The following is a 16,801-nucleotide window of genomic DNA, read 5'->3' as shown; positions in this document are numbered from 1 at the left end:
GAACGAGCCTGCCCGGGACTAAGAGTGTGTCTTTATCAGTCACCACAGATGAGGCCGGAAGATGGAGATTGCCCAGACTCAGCGTGAGCTCATTTTCCTTATCAAGAGCTCTCTACAGAGCTGTTAGTGTCCCCGGCAAGCTGACGGGTGAGTGGGTGGGTATTATTCCGAAAGAGAGGCTAGCAGTTTTTTTCCCCCACTGAAAAATCTCTCTAGACAATATGATTAGACTTGGGGAGAGAGGGATGCTACTCGTTTTAGCTTTTTCTCTTTGGTTCTATGCTCAGAACACAAAATGACTTGGTTTTCTACTTTGCTCCCGTCAAGGATTTTCTCCCATAATTTACAAGTAATTTTCCTTTCTGCCTTTCTTCCCACCTCTTAAAGGCATGAAGCTCAAGTGTTTCCCTACCTTTTTTCCCCTCTGCAGTCACGCCTGCTGAGTTGTTATTTAGAGGCCTCCTTATAAAGCAGAGCTGGCTACACCAGCGTCAAAATGCCAACCTGGGAGAGGCCGACATGGCTGGGAGGTCAAAACTTGATCTAGTGAGCGTGACAACGCCCCTTTAAACAAACTCCATGAGATTCAACTCCAGGAGTGGGTTTTCCTTATAGGAAAAGTTGTATTTTTCCAATATTCACCTCGTATCATCTCTTAACCTTAGCTAAAATCTGACAAAAATATTCAGTGCATTATTGGTGAACCTGGGCCAGCCATTACTGGGAGGCACCGCTGAGCTGCAAGAGGGCGCGGTGGAGAGGCTCTTGGCTCTCGCCCTCAGGCTGGCCTGCAGGCCGCCCTGGCCCTCTGCTGGCCAGGAGGGTGGACCCCACTCCCGCTGCACGTGAAGACCCTCTTCTCCCTGTGGGTGAGAATTACCACTTGAGGATGTCCCTCCATCACGGCGTGGCAGAGCTGTTCCAGTGCCTCTTGATCCTGCATCAGTTCCAGCTTCTTTTCTGAAACAATCTGTGCTGGGGTCTTCCCTTCATTCCTCCACAGTTCCTCGAACACCTGCAGGCCAGAGGAGGGAGAGGGGGTCAGAGAAGCGAGGAATCAGCTCTTTTGCCAGCTCCACTTGCTAGTGCTGGGACAAGTGGAGCTGGGCCAGGAAAAGCAGATTCAATGAGTTCCCAGCTGAGTGGGCCTGGCCCACAGGGTGCCCTGTCACTCCGGAAACATCCGGGAATGAAGCCACTCTAGAGGGCGTGCAGACACCTGGAGTCTCGCCACGCTGAGCTGCTCCTTCAGAACAGAGGAGGACACCGTGCCTGTGGAGACGGCGGGTCCTCCCCACTGGCTGACTCAAACCACGTGGCAGGGAGGGGCTGGGGCAGGTGGGAGTAGATTACTCACAGGGCCCCTGCTGACAGGAGTCCAGAGAGCCAGGGACAGTTCTGTCTCACGTCCACTGAATGAGTTAACTGGGGTGACGTTTTGGTGAAGGATGGGGCCACAGAGGCTGCAGAGGTAACCACTGCACTTAGATGACGTCCAGAAAACCCAGTCCGCCAGGAAACATGATTTAGGGGGGCAAGGAAAGTGGCCCCATAATGAAGACACAAAGTTTAAAATAACTAAAAACATAAATCATAATCCACAGGGGCCCTTGGCCTACCACAATTATTCCCTACAGGTGGAGCTGGACCCAAATCTGGCACGGATAATTAACCAGTTAATGGTGTGTGTATTCTTCTACTTAAAAAATAACAAATCCCCAAACTTATCAAAGTTGGAAAAAGGAAAACATTCTTCAAAAAGGCATTTCCTAGGGTAGTTTTCCTCATTCCTCTTGTTGTTCTAGTGTAAGCGGTGGGGTGTGTGTCGGGGTGGGGGCGGGGGTCCTGTTAGTCTCCTGCGGCCCCTCCCTCCTCTAAGCCTGTAGTAGCACTGAGTGCAGAACCCTCCCTTTGACCCTTCTGGCGAAGAACCGGCCACCCAAGAGCCATTCCTCCCAGAAGAAGAGATCATCAATAATGAGCACGTGCAGCAAAGGAAAAGCAGGGGAGGATGCCTGGAGTCTCAGCAGGGCCCAAAGTTTCCCCAATCTGGATCAAAACAAACCACAAACACTGATATGCCTAGGAAGGGGAGTGCGCCTTCAGCTCAGCTGTCAGGACGCCCACAGTGACTGTGGCCGAGGGGTGTCTTTGGTGGGTCCCCTGCAGGGCACCCCTCACAGCTGCTTAGGGAAACTTGTCCCTGCTCTTAGAAAAATACTGAACATACGTGTCTCCAACTCAATCCTTCCAAGATTTACTCAGCCCGACAATGAGTCAGTGAGTGAGGCACTGGGAGAGAGGGGCACGAAAGCAGGTCAGAACTTCCCCCGCCCTCAACAAACTTATTAATGGAGCGTCGGCAGCAGAAGAATTGGACAGAACAGTGTGTTATACTCAGGGGCTGCCCTAAGCAAGTCTGAAGAGTTTCTCGGCCCCCTTTCCCTGATATATTTATTCTTCTTGAATTAAGAATTATTAAAACAGTGTTTCTAATTATAAAAGTTAATACACGTTCACTGTAGAAAATAAAGAGATACAGAAAAAATAAGAAGACATCACCTGTATTCTCATTCCCTCAAGATAACCAATGTCAGCATTTTGGTGTTGTTTTCCCTCCCATCTTTTTCTTTCTGCTCTGTAACAGGGTTGTAATAACATATACAACTTGTGGCCTGCTTTTGTCTCACTTGTTACAGATGTACTTTCTCATATTAATTAAAAAACCTAATACCCATCAAATGTATTTACTGTAATTTAAATGATTCCTTCCTGGTGGGTGTTTAGACTGAGCAGTGTTTATTTTGTTCATCTGCACAGTCTCCTAAAAAGGTTCCTAGCTGACAATGTCCCACATTCAGGAAGAGAGTGGACATCTCAAATCACCTGCAAGGACTCACAAAGAAGCTACGCAGCATCTCTTTACAGGAAAACGAGGCGCAAAGCTCAGCAGACACGGGCGCTCCTGGCAGCCCCAGCCTGGGGCAGGCCTGCCTGGTAGGTCATGGGGTGGGGGTGGCGGGCACTCCCAGGCCCACGTCATTTCTCCTGGCAGCTACTGCAGCTGCGGCTGAAAGCACAGAGCAGACCTGAGCAGGCCGACTAGGAGGTCAGCCTTGCTTGGCACCTAATACGGCTGGGACCCCAAAGGCTCAACCCCTGGTAGGATTTGCCTGAGCCAAAATAACCAGAATAGAGGCGATGTGAGGCAGCTCAGGGATCGCTGCCAAACCACACCATTTGGAAGGAAAAGCAGGAGAAAAGCTAGAAGGGATGCTTTGAAATGCAGAGAGGCTGGCTGCTCCCTGAGAAAGTGGGGCAGGGTAAGGGCGCAAAGGAGGGACATTAGAGAAACATCAGTGGTCTCCAGGAAAAAATGGGAGCCCGGTGGCTGGAGTGTCCTTTACTCCTGTAGTTAGAACACATCAGCTTATTAACTTCCCAAATTAGTCAAGTGGTCACTGCACCCCAGCCCCGGCCCCCTGGGTTGACACAGTAGACTCCAGCTGTCCAACCCTCTGCTCATTCCTATTTAAGACACAGACTGTGCAGTCCTGGCTGGAGCCCAGCAGGGTGAGAGCCACTGAAGGGGGCCGGCCCGCCTCCAGGCCAGACTCTGCAGGGCTCTGGGCCGTCTTGCTGCAAACATAATGGCCTCTGTGGTTGCCAGCCCCGTGCTGCAGCATAAATCCTCAGCTTTTGTCTGTGTTTAATCACCACCCTGGGAAGTGCTATCGAAGTGCAATTGTTTCTGGCCAGGCGAGCAGCTCCCAGGCCCTGCTGCTGCCCACCCAAGACAAACATACACAACAAGGGATTCCTAGTGCAGCGCTGGTCATCCGTGCTAATAAATGGCCACCGAAAGCATGGAGTCATGCAAGCTGGGAGGCCCCAGTCACACAACGACCACCAGAGCCAGCTCTGACACACGGGGCAGAAACTCAGCCTTCGGTTCCTTGGGGACTGAATTCACACACCCTCTTAACTACGACCCAACTGTTTCTCTAGCTAAAGCTGTTTTTTAAGTATCTGAAAGGAAGAAGGATGGAAGGAAAGCAGGCAGACCCTTCGCCTGTCCCTGCCTGTCTTGGAGCTTCAGGGGTCAGAGTGTGGAGGAAAGAGCTATTAGGGGAGAGGGCAGGGAGGGAGCTGTCGCAGTCACAGAGCGGGGAGCCCCCTCTGGTCAAAGGCAAGTATTGTGAAAAGTCATTCTTCTAGAGAGGCACAAACAGCAACCCAAGCCCCTAAGAGAAGCAGGGCATAGTAAAATGTGCAAAGAATTGAAACACCCCTTAAAAGGGAGAAAAAGACATCAAATCATTTGTAACGGTTTTACTGCATGACAGACAACATTTTCTACATTAAAAGGTTTTTGAGGATTTCTGTTTAAAACAGACCACAAAGTAGACAAGAGGAAACTGGTTAAAAGGCACACTTGCATGTTAAAATTCGATCTCCATCTCTGTGGAGTTCCAGTTCGGCCTGGGCCCCTGGAGACTCTAACTGGACAACCCTCGGGGGACAACGGATCATCCAAATCTATTTCAGGTTTGCACAAAGGAGACACATACACGTCCCACACGATCTCCCCTGTGGCTCTGGCTGGCCAGCAGTCTGGACAACACCCAGGGCCTCTGAGTCTCAAGAGGCTTGGGATCCTGGGATGCTGGCTGCAGGTGAGCTGTGATGATACCGGCTGGGGGTCTGGTGGGCCCTGTCCTGGGTGAGGGGAGGAGATGCGGGCTGCACCCGCTACTTCAATAGACGGAACTGGATCCTCTGAGAGGAATCCAGATGCTTTTGTCTACAGTTACCAGCGTGTGGCTCATCATGATAAATAATCTTTGAGTTTCTCTTTCCACTTCTGAAAAATAGGGCTGCTTCATGGCAGCAACCCCTTAACTCCCCTGGCCCCTGGAGTCCTGAAGGGATGAGGTCTGTAAATCTCAGAAGCACGTTGGAACACCCAGAGGAAGGTGCAGTGAAATGTGTAAAGGATGAAAATAACGTAAGGGAGAGACAGGTGGAGAGAGACGGATTAATAATAAATTAGACATAATGTGGGAGATTCTTTAGAATGCAGAATGTCCCCAGGACAGCATGACTCTTTCTGCACAGTTGTCATGCTGAGGAGTCAGTTTCTTGGTGAACTCTCTTCCTCGTCTCCTGGTCATCTCATCACTAACGGAACCTCTTCCAGTTCTGTCAGAGGAAACGCGAATAACTAGTAGAAGCAGAGAGTCTTTCTGCTCTGCCTGAGCACCCTCTGGCTCACAGGGTTTCTAAAACCCAAGGTCTACTTGGAGTCTTCTGTTAAATTCAGTAAAAATTAATTGTAACACATTTTTTCTTTTTTAAAAAAGTACACTGTAAAAATAAGACACACAAAATGCTCAATGTAATTAGTCATTAGGGAAATGCAAGTCAAACCCACAGTGAGACATCACTTTACTCCTACTAGGATGTCTGCAATCAGAAAGACGGACAATAAGAGGAGCCGGCGAGGATGTGGAGAAACTAGAAGCTTCACACATTGCTGATGGGAATGTAAAATGCAGTCAGTCTGGAAAACAGTTCAGCAGCTACTCAAAATGTTAAACATACAATTACCACATGATCCAGAAATTCCATTCCTATAAGTATATACCCAAGAAATCTGAAAACATCATCGCTTTAACAAAAACTTGTACAGAAATGTTCAAAGCAGCATTATTCATAATAGCCCCAAATTGGAAACAACTCAAATGTCCATTTATTCATGAGTGATAGACAAAAAGTAGTATATACAGACAATGGAATATTCTTCAGCCATAAAAAGGAATGAAATACTGACATGCTACAACATAGATAGCCTTTGAAAACATCACGTTAAGTGAAAGAAGCCAGACACAAAAGGCCACATATTGTATGATTTCATTTATATTAAACGTCCAGAACAGGCAAATCCATAGAGACAGAAAGTAGATTAGTGGTTGCCTAGGGTGAGGGATTAATGGGGTGTGACTGCTAATGAATGTGGGGTTGGTTTTCCAGGAATTACAGAGTGGTGATGGTTGTACAACTTTGTGAATATACTAAAAACGAATGAACTGTACACTTTATAAAAACATAAACTAAAAAACAATATATCATAACCTCTTATTTTCGAAAGTCTGTATTTCTCTAACCTTACGTCTGCCCATGCCATCAAACCATCTTTCTTTCTTTTTTTTTTGAGGAAGATTAGCCCTGAGCTAACTGCTGCCAGTCCTCCTCTTTTTGCTGAGGAAGGCTGGCCCTAACATCCGTGCCCATCTTCCTCTAATTTATATGTGGGACGCCTACCACAGCATGGCTGGCCAAGCGGTGCCATGTCTGCACCCGGGATCCGAACCCGCGAACCCCGGGGCCAGCAAAGTGGAATGTGAGCACTTGACCGCTGCGCCACGGGGCCAGCCCCAATCCATCTTTCTAATGGTACATATGCGTGGAAAGATGCCTGGGATGATGTTCACCCAATATTAATGGTAGTTATTTCAAGGTGGTAGAATTCAAAAATCTTTACATTTTTCTGCATTACTTAAATTCTTTATAATGAATAGATAACATCTTTTTCACCAGAAAATCAGTAAGTGATTTTCTTAAAGACAGAAAACAAAGTAGAAAAATAAAAAAGCAGCCCCTCAAGGCAATGATATATAAGGCAGATTCCCTTATGCAGCACACATTTAACATTTACTTTTATTTTTATTTGACTGCCTCACAGAAGCCAGGATTCACCCCACCTCCTTTAAACACACTGGAAGTTGAGAGAATCCAAAAGTGTCTGTCTATATCTGAACCCAGTTGACAGTATCTTCTAGCATTTTCTATTTCTTCCCACTGAACCTATTATATTTGTTGCACTAGGTATTTTCCCCCTGTTCTTGGTGGGGCAAGATGAGTGGGAAGGGGAAGATTTTTTTCCTCTTTCAATTCAAATGCTACAATTCATCTGCTCTTATATATATATATATATATCATGTTTTTCTGCCCTCAGGCCATCTAATCTTTCTGCTACTGCTGAGCATTGTCATAAACATTTGTATTCCTCTGACATCCAGGCAACCAAAATCCTTTCCTAAATGTGGCGAGGTCCCTGTGGTTGACAGCCTCACTGGGTGGTGGGTAAACAGAGCCTTTATTAGTTCTTGTCTCCAGTTTCACAGCACAGAGCGGAGTATGCTCCACGGTGCCTCATAATTAGCCAAAAGCAGACGCTTTTCCAAAGCCTCGCTTTGTAACCTGCCACTACTGTCAATGCATATAAATATTAAATGTAAAAGGCATCATTAAAATAACATTAAGTTTCTGGCTGAGGCATTGACAACTGCGATATCTGAAGTCGAGATCAGGCAGCTGTGTTGGTGTTCTTTATCTTTCTGAGTACTTCTTTGTAGAGTTTTCTGAATTCTAGGAATCTTCACCCACCTAAGACTGTCAGGTGGAGGCAGAGATGAGGCAGAAGGCCACCTCTGATGATGAGTTTCACACACTGGGCATGTGTGTAAAATTTTGTCTACTAAGTGTGAGGAAGCAGTCTGTCTGACCTCACCCTCCCACTGGGAGACTGAATTTTAGGGGGCTACCACGAGATGAAGACAGATGAGCCCCTGGTACCGGCTGGGAGGCTGCAGAGGACGTGAGGGAGCACCAGAGGGCCAGGGAGCAGGGCCCAGCCTACTGTGGGCCTTGCAGGGCACAGGGAAGGTGCACGTAGTCTGAAGCCCCCACAAGCTGCTGGACCCCAGCCCTTTACAGAAGCAAATGTTTGGGAAACATTGCAGGCGAAGACAAACACTAGTAGATGAGAAGCAAACTACCTGCATTGCACATACTGGCTTTATTTCCTTTGCTAAATAAAATGTTTCTACCTTTCAGTATAAAAATAGCACCCACAAGCATTGAATACTTCAATTATGAAATTCACTTAATGCTGGCATTTGAATTTCACATAAAACATTCATCGAGATAGCAGAGCAGCGAGAAGCTTTAGGAAGTGTGGACATACCTGTTTAGCTGCTGATGAAGAAATTGCTTTCCTGTCCAGCAGGTTGAGCAGCTCGGCCAGTGCAGAAGGGGTGACAGGACTAGCAACCCCCACAAGGAGAGAAAAGAAATGTACGTTTCACACTGTCAGCATATCCATTTATGGTTATTCAGAATCAAAGCACTTCATTTTGTAGGCTTAAATAATTAAACCCACAACCAGGAATAAAATAATGAGCCAACTGGGCTCTATTTTATTTACTTATCTTGTATCTTAGCATACAACAAATTTTTGTGACTAGTGTTGTTTTCTTTATTTTACCACCCAACAATAACAGCTGTTTGGCAGAAGTTGTAGCAACAGACAACTGCTCAGTTTAATTAGTCAAAAAAAGGAGGTGGCTGCAAAATTCATGAACCATGAGGAGGAAAAGGAAAAAAACCCGGTAATTAAATATTTTCAACTGAAAGATCAGCCTAAAGATTACTTCAAAGAAAACAGCTAACAAAGCCACTTTTCTGAGAGTTTTTGTGCAAATATAAATTCCTTTTAATTATAAGAGCATTTTTTTTAAAAGAACACAATGACCAACCATGTCTTTATCCATCCTCATGGACATCTCCACAGACCGGTCTCTCCTGCAGGCTCACAATGGCTTTCTGGACACAGAAGGGCCCAGAATTCATTATAGTTATACTTCTAGGACGTGGCATATTTGCCAAGGTCCCACGAAACAAAAGGCCAAGGGACAACCAAACACGTAAGGTGTCATGAATTCACATTCAAGGGTGAGGGTTGGGGGGTGAGCGCCTAGATTAGTGAAAGACAAGACTGAATTACACACTGTTTCTTTTAAAATATATGGTTTTGCTATTTCTAAACATGTACAGCAACCAGACTAACGAAACGCTGTCTGTCTGAGGTCGTTAGGGGACTTGTTTTCAATAGATAGGGAGGACTTATAAACAGCACATCAGTGAGTCTGTATAAATGAAAGCCGGAATGCGTGATGCCAGGTGAAAACACCTTCTGTTTAAGTCTTGATTGCTATCATTTGCTATTAATTTCTTTGTAAGCTCTTAGATAATAAAAAGGAGACTGCCACTTAGCCTCCATGCCAATTCCCATGAATTCCAAAGCAACTGAGCACAAGTTAACCAGGTATGACTTGCTGTGGTCTGATTCCAGTAGAGTGAAACCTCCTGCGGGCTGTTCATTAAAACAGCTGACACAAAGGCTGCCCATCATCCTTACAGTGTCTGTTTATCCCAAAGTCTGGATAAAGGTAACTCCAGGTCGAAATTAGGTTTGGAGAGGGTCTGGTGTTATTACGTTGGTATTCAGAAGATGTGGGAACCACCGTGATTAAATCTCAACTGGAGGACGAGTTAGAGGGTAGGAAACACACTGAAAACCTTTTTCCAACCTCCTACCCTTACTGACAAGCAACAAGGAATCAGTTTTTTTTTTTTTAAATTTTAAATTTGGGTTTCTCGGATGTTCCACAATCCTAGAAAGCACAATCGATTAATTAGAGTGTAGACTGTGTGTGGAACCCGTAAGAAGCACTGAGGTTGAGCATGCGAATGAGAGGGCCCCTCCTCCCCCTGAGTCAATGATATAAGGGCTGTGGGGATGGAGAAGGACGGAAACAGAACACAAGGCAACTGAAAATATTTCACTTTCCATCTAATGGCCTTAATTCATTAGTTAGGTCATAAATTTACACTATGAAATATCTCCACTGACTTAACAGCACTTGGGGTTTCTCAGTCACCTTTTTGTACCCATAATGCTTGACACTCGGTCAATAATATCTATGTCAAGGGATTGATCCCCCAACGGGAAAAGCTGGTATACTGCATATACAAATTCCAGATATGCCAGGGCTGACCTCCAGCGAGATGATGACAAAGATATGTACTTGTTCCGCTGAGCCTGAAAGACTCCACTCATCAGTTAAATAAATAAACCATCAGATCTGGCGACAATATACAGGCGACAGAAGCACAAGTTACTAATTTGCTGCTGTCAGGTGATACTGGTTTCCGGATAGTGAACATGTCTCCACTAATGAAGAACCTGACATCAGTGGCTTAAGCTTTGTGTGCTGGTCTCCAATCCCTCCAAGGCCAGTGTATCTACAGAGGAGGAGAAATGGGATCTTTCAAATCTCCCAACTTCATCCAGTCCCCTAGAGCTCTTTTAGGGTCACAACTCCATCCCCAGCTTATATTCCAGAAGCAGACACCCTAACATTTCTACCACCACAAACCCAACCCCACTCCCCCCAACCCTGCCCCATACTTGTGGAATGTGCTGCTCATCTCAATCCCCAAGCTCACCTTAGGCCCAGAGTCTACCTTCTCTGCTTCTGTTAAAATGGGACACAGGAAGCTCCTGGAGGAAGACACTGGGACTTGGACATCCAGGTGGCTCCTGCTGGTCAATAATCCTTTTGTTCATTTCACTAATTTCCTAGCGCCCCCTACCTGGTGCCCCCACCCAAGCAACTGTTCAAGACAGTCTCCTTCCCACTCCCCTTCTTGGCACAAACCCTCACCTCCCACTTCGTAAGAACATCAGCTGATGTGAGATTCAGAATTTTCTATGAGCCCCTCCTCCTCTTCCATAAAACAAACCCTTCAACCCAGGCTCTTAATCCCATCTCTTTCCACTCCTATGAATTTTACTCAGACGTTTCTTTCCAATCTCCTGTGGCCTTAATCTCACACCTTCACAAATGCTCAGATCTTGTGTCTTAAAAATGCCTTCAACTGATCATGTAGACACTTGCTTCTGTCTGGTTTCTCACCTCAGTTCTACCAATAAAGACCTAGCATTAGTGGCTACTATCTACCTCCTTAAGGGCACGTCATTTGGATTCTAAGGCTATTCCTCTACAGAGCTGTTCTCTTAAAAAGATCACCTCCCTCACTTGTTGCCAAACATAACAGCTTTCCCCGATCTTGCTGCCTCCTGACTTCCGGGCTATGTTTAAACTCCCTGGTGAAGACCCCTTCTCCTTGGGCCTCCAGATTCTCTTCCTTCTCCGACTGTCCTTCTTTTACTTCCTGCCTGTAACTACGAGCAGCCTTGGTGCTCTTTTCCGTGATTCTCTGCCTTTCCCTCAGTCTGCGAAAGGAGGAAAGCACATTTGTCCCCAAGACTGTCACTGCCTCTTCAGGGTCCAGTTCTCTCTCCCACTAAATTCAACTACCTCTCGAGAGGTCTCATCTCACCCAAACAACATGCAATAAAGCAGGGGCCAGCAAACTTCCAGAAGGCGCCAGATAGTAAATATTGAAGGCTCTGTGGGCCACACGTGGCCTCTGTCACATATTCTTCTTTGTTGTGGTTTATTTAAGAGGTAACAACTGGTCTTAGCTCACAGGCTGTATAAAAACAGGCCGCAGGCCCACATGCCATAGTTTGCCAACCCTTGTTTTAAACCAAACTTATCTTCTCCACAGACCAGCTCCTCTGCCCTTCTACCCCACAGATTCTGTCTCAGCAGATGACACCATCAGGCTTCTAGTCACCTGGGTGCCAACTGGCATGCTGTCTTTGCTTTATTCATTGCTTACTCTGCATAAATCTAGTCCATATTACCAAATCCGAGGGATCCTTCAAAACATTAAGGATAGCCAGCCCTTCCTCTGCAGTCCCAATACCTCCATGTCTGACATGGTGTGACTGTGGACACGGTGATCTCTAACAGGCTCCCAACTCCTGCAGCCCCATTCTTGGACGCCATCCCACATACCACACTACTGGATTAATCTTCCTGTCAGCATAGGCCCTTCTGGCCTCAAAGGCCGTCCCTGGTTTCCGAGGGCCTCAGGAATTGCTGCCAGAGCTGACCTGGAAGTTCGGGCTCCTCAGCTGGATCGGACAACTGGACACCCGCATCTGCCTGCTTTCACCATGAAATGCTTGGTCAGGGAATCTGTAACTCCCACTTTCTTACCTAAATCAAACCTGTTATGAATTGTAATGTAGAATGAGTTATTAACAAAAAACAACTTTCAAAGCAATATACTCAAAATCATTACAAAGCCAAATTCAACAAGAGCTTTTCTGGTTGGACCCTTTAAACCCCAGTCTTCTGAGAGGTCTTTAAAGATGAATGCTAATTTGCAAAATTAGTTCCTGCCAACTTGATCTCTAGAGGGTTCCTTGCCTGGTGTCATCATGAGACTGTTGCTAGCTTTGCAGCCACTGCTGCTCTAAGCTTCGGGAACGTTCGCCCTAGCGGCTGAGGTTGCTCATTAATTAATGCTTGTTCCAAGGTGAGGCTGCTATATCCAGTCCAGCTAAAAGTTCTTTGAACTATGGAGGAAGAAAGCTGCTACAGCGTGGTTTTGGCTCCTCCGTTCTTGCTCTACATAAATTGTAAAACAGAACTGTTGCTTAGCTTCCTCTTTTCCTGATTTTGGACAACCAGGTATACTTTTATTTAGAACTGGGTAACCTTAAAACTCTAGTGCTTATGAATTGTTTGGGTAAGTACTTGGGGTCCAAGTTCACTCAACAGGCAAATTTATCAACCTCAGTTCCTCTAGAAGCTACCAAAATGATGGTTAGCAAAGCCCTAATTTCACAGCTCAACATATACAGAAACTGATCTGAAAGTCAGGGGACGTGGCTTCCAGTCTTAGCAGGTGTACAACCTGAGGCACGTCACCTTACCTCCTAGGGCGTCAATTTCCTCTCTGCTAAATGAAAGAGCTGAACCAGAAGATATCTAAGGTCTCTGCCAAGACTAAAATTCAGTGACCCTAGGAATTACAGCCAACAATATGGAAAACCATAAATTTAAAGCTAAGATTTATATTTCCTCCAAAAGCTCAAACCGCATCTTCTGGGAGCCTCCCTGGCTTCTTCTGGCTAACATTATCTCCCTCCTCTCTGCTCTGCGTATGGTTCTCAAATAGGAAGCACCCATTCTGCCTTGAACTAAAATATTGATGCACAAGTCTAGTCCTCCCCAGGAGACTGAGAGCTTCCTGAGGGCTGGGATGGGGTCCTGTTCATCTCTCCGTGCACACTGCACAGAGTGGTCCTCGCACCTATTTTCCAGATTCACAGCTGAATTCCTCTGTGACTTTCCACACCCTCCATATTCTAGCTCTGCTCCCATTATACAGTCAACTGTACTCTTCTGCTGTTTTCCTCCCTTTGCTCCTACTGGCTTGTGCTCCTCCCTAGTCCAAAAACCTGCCGACTCTTAGTCATTCCCACGTCTTGGCTCCCCACAGGCATCGTCCAGCCCTCTCCCTCACCAAATCCTATCCATCCTTTAAGGCTTTGGGACAGCTGTATCTCCTCCATAAACTCTTCCAGGTGGCTCCAGCCTTCACTGAATGGCCACAGTATTTTCAGTGTGAAGAATGGAGTTTCTGAATAGAGAGGTCAAACCTGAGAGGACAGGAATGAAAGACCAAGAGGCAACAGATGCCACAGGAGTTCAGGAAACTAAGAGTGGCCATTGTTTTGGTACTTAAGATACCAACATGGCAAAGAGAAGGAAGCCAATGCTGAGGGCCTGCTATGGGCCAGGCACTGCACATTTCCCTCTCAAAAACCCTTGGAGGCAGGTACCGTCACTTGCATTTAACTGTGAAGAATCTGAGAGTCAGAGAGGGGAACCCATCCAAGGTCACTGCTGATACGCAGACAAGGAAGGAAGGGAACTGAGCCCACACGGCCACGTTAATACATGCATTTACACACTGCGAGCAAGAGGCTGAACACGAAGCTGGCATTGTATAGAGTTAACTTCTTTGAACTAACAACTTTTTGGAATCATATATCGAATGTGCCTGTCTTCTCCACCCCACTTCTCCATGGCCGTGGGATGGTGCTGAGACAATGACACACCGCTGAGACTGAGACCTTGCCAGGGCCCTGTCACCTGCCTATGTGTCCCTAATGAACTCTGTCTCCTCCACTCCCCACACTTAAACCTGCTGCTCATTCTCTCCTTCCTGAAACTTTCCTTTTCTTCGGCTTCTGTGTCACCAATTCTCCTGGTTTTCCTCTCCCTTCTCTGTCCGTGCTTCTCACTTAAAGTCGAGAGTGTCTCAGGCTCCTTCCTCAGCCCTCTTATCACGCTGGCTCCTCGGTGACAGTTCTCATCTGCTCTGACAACTTCAAGTCCCATCTCTACGTTGCTAAGTCCATGCACATTTACACTGGGCTGTGTGCTTGCATTCCCAAAAGTGGCACCCCCAGGCTCACCTCCAGATTCTTACACGTGCTGTTCCCTAGGCCTGGAACACTTTTATCCCTCGGACTTTGTCTGACTCACCCTACTCATCCTTCACTCAGGTCTTAGCTTAGCTGTTACCTTCCCCTTCTCAGAGCACCTAACCCACCGCTTTGGAATCACCGGCTTCTAGACTGTCAGCTCTGAGAGCAGGGACTGTGTCTGTCATGTTGACTGGTCTTTCCCAGGCTTAGCACAGAGCAGAGTCTAAATAAATCTGTGCTGAATAACGGACAGATGAGAGCGCTCAGATTCACACCTCCCAGACACCTCTCGTCAGCTGTAGATCTGCATATCTGACTGCGTAACGGTCACCCCTGTGAGGGGGATGTCTGTTCTACAAGCAGCTCAAACTCAGCACGTCCGGAAAGGAACATGGCTTCCTCCCCTACCCCAGCCCTCTCGATTTGTTCTTCTTCCTTTACCTCCCACTACACTGAAAAGCACTGCCCTCCATTTTACTCCACTGCCCAAGCAGGAAATCTGGAAGTTGTGCTTGTGTGAGAGAACTGCTCTCACCTTGGTCCGCCTCACTTCAGCCCTGCTATGGCCACCTCGGCTCAGGCCCAGCGTTTCTCACTGGCACTCCTGTAGGACGTTCCCAGTTGGGCTACCTGCCTCTAGTCTGTTCTTCCGTCCCACTCCCCCAAAGTGAAACTGGAGTGAACTTGTCATCTGTGGCTCCCGAGAGCTGTTGACAAAGGCATACCAAGTCCTCCAGGTGACCTGTGCCTGTCTCGGGAGCTTTCCCCCTACCTTGCCTGCCTGCCTGCCTGCCTGAGCACCCTGGAGTTTCTGGGCCTCCTGAGCCTGCCTGTCCCTGAGTGTTGCAGGATTGCTTCCTTTCTCTGGAATGCCCCTGCCCCTCCCACCACCTGACAACTGCCACCAGTTCTTCAGGGCTTGGTTTCTGAGGGAATCTAGTTCCTTCATTCTGAGGGAAACCTCAGTTGGTTTCCTCGGCCTCAGCTCAGGGCTTCTTTTTGTGCATTCACAGTACCGCACGCATGCCTGAAGTACAACAGGGTCATACGGAGGGGACTGACTGTTTTCTCACAGGTCTGTATTCCCCGCAGCTTGTAAACCCCTTGTCTTATTCATCTTCAGGCCCCCAGCCCAAGCACAGTACCAAGGACAGCACGGAGAGTCAGAGATCTGAACACATAAATGACCTTTCAGATGTGACAGAGGCCAGCTTTAGAATTTGGAACTCATGGGGGAGGTTCATGTCTTGTCAGGAGATCCTGAGGGGGAACGAGGAGAGCAAAACACTGGCCCTGCCCTATTTCAGCTGCTTCTGGGCACAGAGTTCATCATAAAGGAAGAAAGAAATCCCCAGATCCACTCACCTCTCACTGACAGCAAGGTTCTGTTGCTTTAAAAAACCCAGAAGAGTGTTGAGGACCCAACTAGTCACTTTTTTTGGCTCTGCCCTAGTTTCTTTCATCACATTTTGGAAGAACTCCAGTAGGCCAACTTCATTCTGTAAAGAAAAAAAAATTATATAAAGCCTCCAGAAAACGAAAGATCAGCACTCTGAAGGCAAATGTGAAACTGTCACCTTTGCCTCCTCTGACACATCTACTCGCACTTTCCTAAACACGGAGACATCACCAGGAAATTCTGATCACTTTCGGTAAATAGCAAATATTCTACTTCTTCTACTACTGTCACTGTGCATTCATATAGCATTTTCTCAAAGGAATGAACATACTTCAGAGAGCCCTGACTTGTGGACCAGAGGATGATGAAATTCACCATCCCCCAAACTCGCCTGCCCTCTCAGTGTCAGCTTTGTGTACCCTACAACCTTCATCCTGAGCTGCATCCCGTATCCTCAGGCCCATGATGTTGGTCTGAATTGACTGTCCTGTCTCTTCCTATCCTCTGCTGGAAGTCCTAGTGCTTGCTAGAATAAGAAGGTGAGAAAAGAAGCAAATCAAGAAGGAACAAACAGAACATTCTACCTCAGAACGTCAAAAGTGGATTGTAACTGTGTTCATCTTCATATCATCCCAAGAGGTGAGAAAAATGGTTTTCAAAATGAGGAAGGACACACGCGCATGTGACCCACTTAGACCACATAACCTTTTGAGCCGAGCCTGGCACAGCTGACCGGCCTCTCGTCTTGCTCCAGGAACACAATCAGCCAGGTTGGCTCATCAAGGAGACTTATTTGAAGACAACTGCATTGTTTCTCTCCCTCTGGACCGTCAGCCTTGTGAATCAGGAGCCATGCTGTCCTGTTCACTCTATAACTAGAGCTAAGTCAGTGCTGGGCCATGATACTGCTTGGTAAGTAAGCATCAATGGATGGAATCGACGTCTCCTATCTCCATGGGTATCTTTTTAAAATCACATGTTAATGCTCATTCTTTATCATACCACGTTCACCTTTAAATATTAGAATGGCCACAACTATGGAGAAGAGTAACCTCAAGGCACTCATCAAGTTATGCACTATGACTCACTGCCAGCTCAGATCGATTTGGCAAAACCAAGAAATTTGGCTAAGTTCATCC

General features: G+C 46.8%; 1 protein-coding gene across 5 annotated transcripts in view; it reads right to left on the bottom strand.

Annotated features, from left to right (window-relative positions):
- Window positions 1–16,801, bottom strand: part of GATB (glutamyl-tRNA amidotransferase subunit B) — a 74,633-nt gene that overhangs the window by 1,120 nt on the left and 56,712 nt on the right. For 2 of the 5 annotated variants that reach the window (XM_008526218.2, XM_008526226.2), the window contains 3 exons: window positions 15,629–15,762; window positions 8,030–8,108; window positions 881–1,015 (listed from right to left, as the gene is read on the bottom strand). In XM_008526218.2, coding sequence (XP_008524440.2) covers window positions 881–1,015; window positions 8,030–8,108; window positions 15,629–15,762 — 348 coding nt within the window. Of the gene's footprint in view, window positions 1–880; window positions 1,016–8,029; window positions 8,109–10,353; window positions 10,451–11,774; window positions 11,990–15,628; window positions 15,763–16,801 lie in introns of all 5 variants that reach the window. The other 3 variants (XR_011537750.1, XR_011537749.1, XR_011537751.1) reach the window with 3 other exon arrangements.

Source organism: Equus przewalskii, chromosome 2, assembly GCF_037783145.1.
Source record: "Equus przewalskii isolate Varuska chromosome 2, EquPr2, whole genome shotgun sequence".
Lineage (NCBI taxonomy): Eukaryota > Metazoa > Chordata > Mammalia > Perissodactyla > Equidae > Equus > Equus przewalskii.
This window is presented reverse-complemented; position numbering and strand designations above follow the sequence as displayed.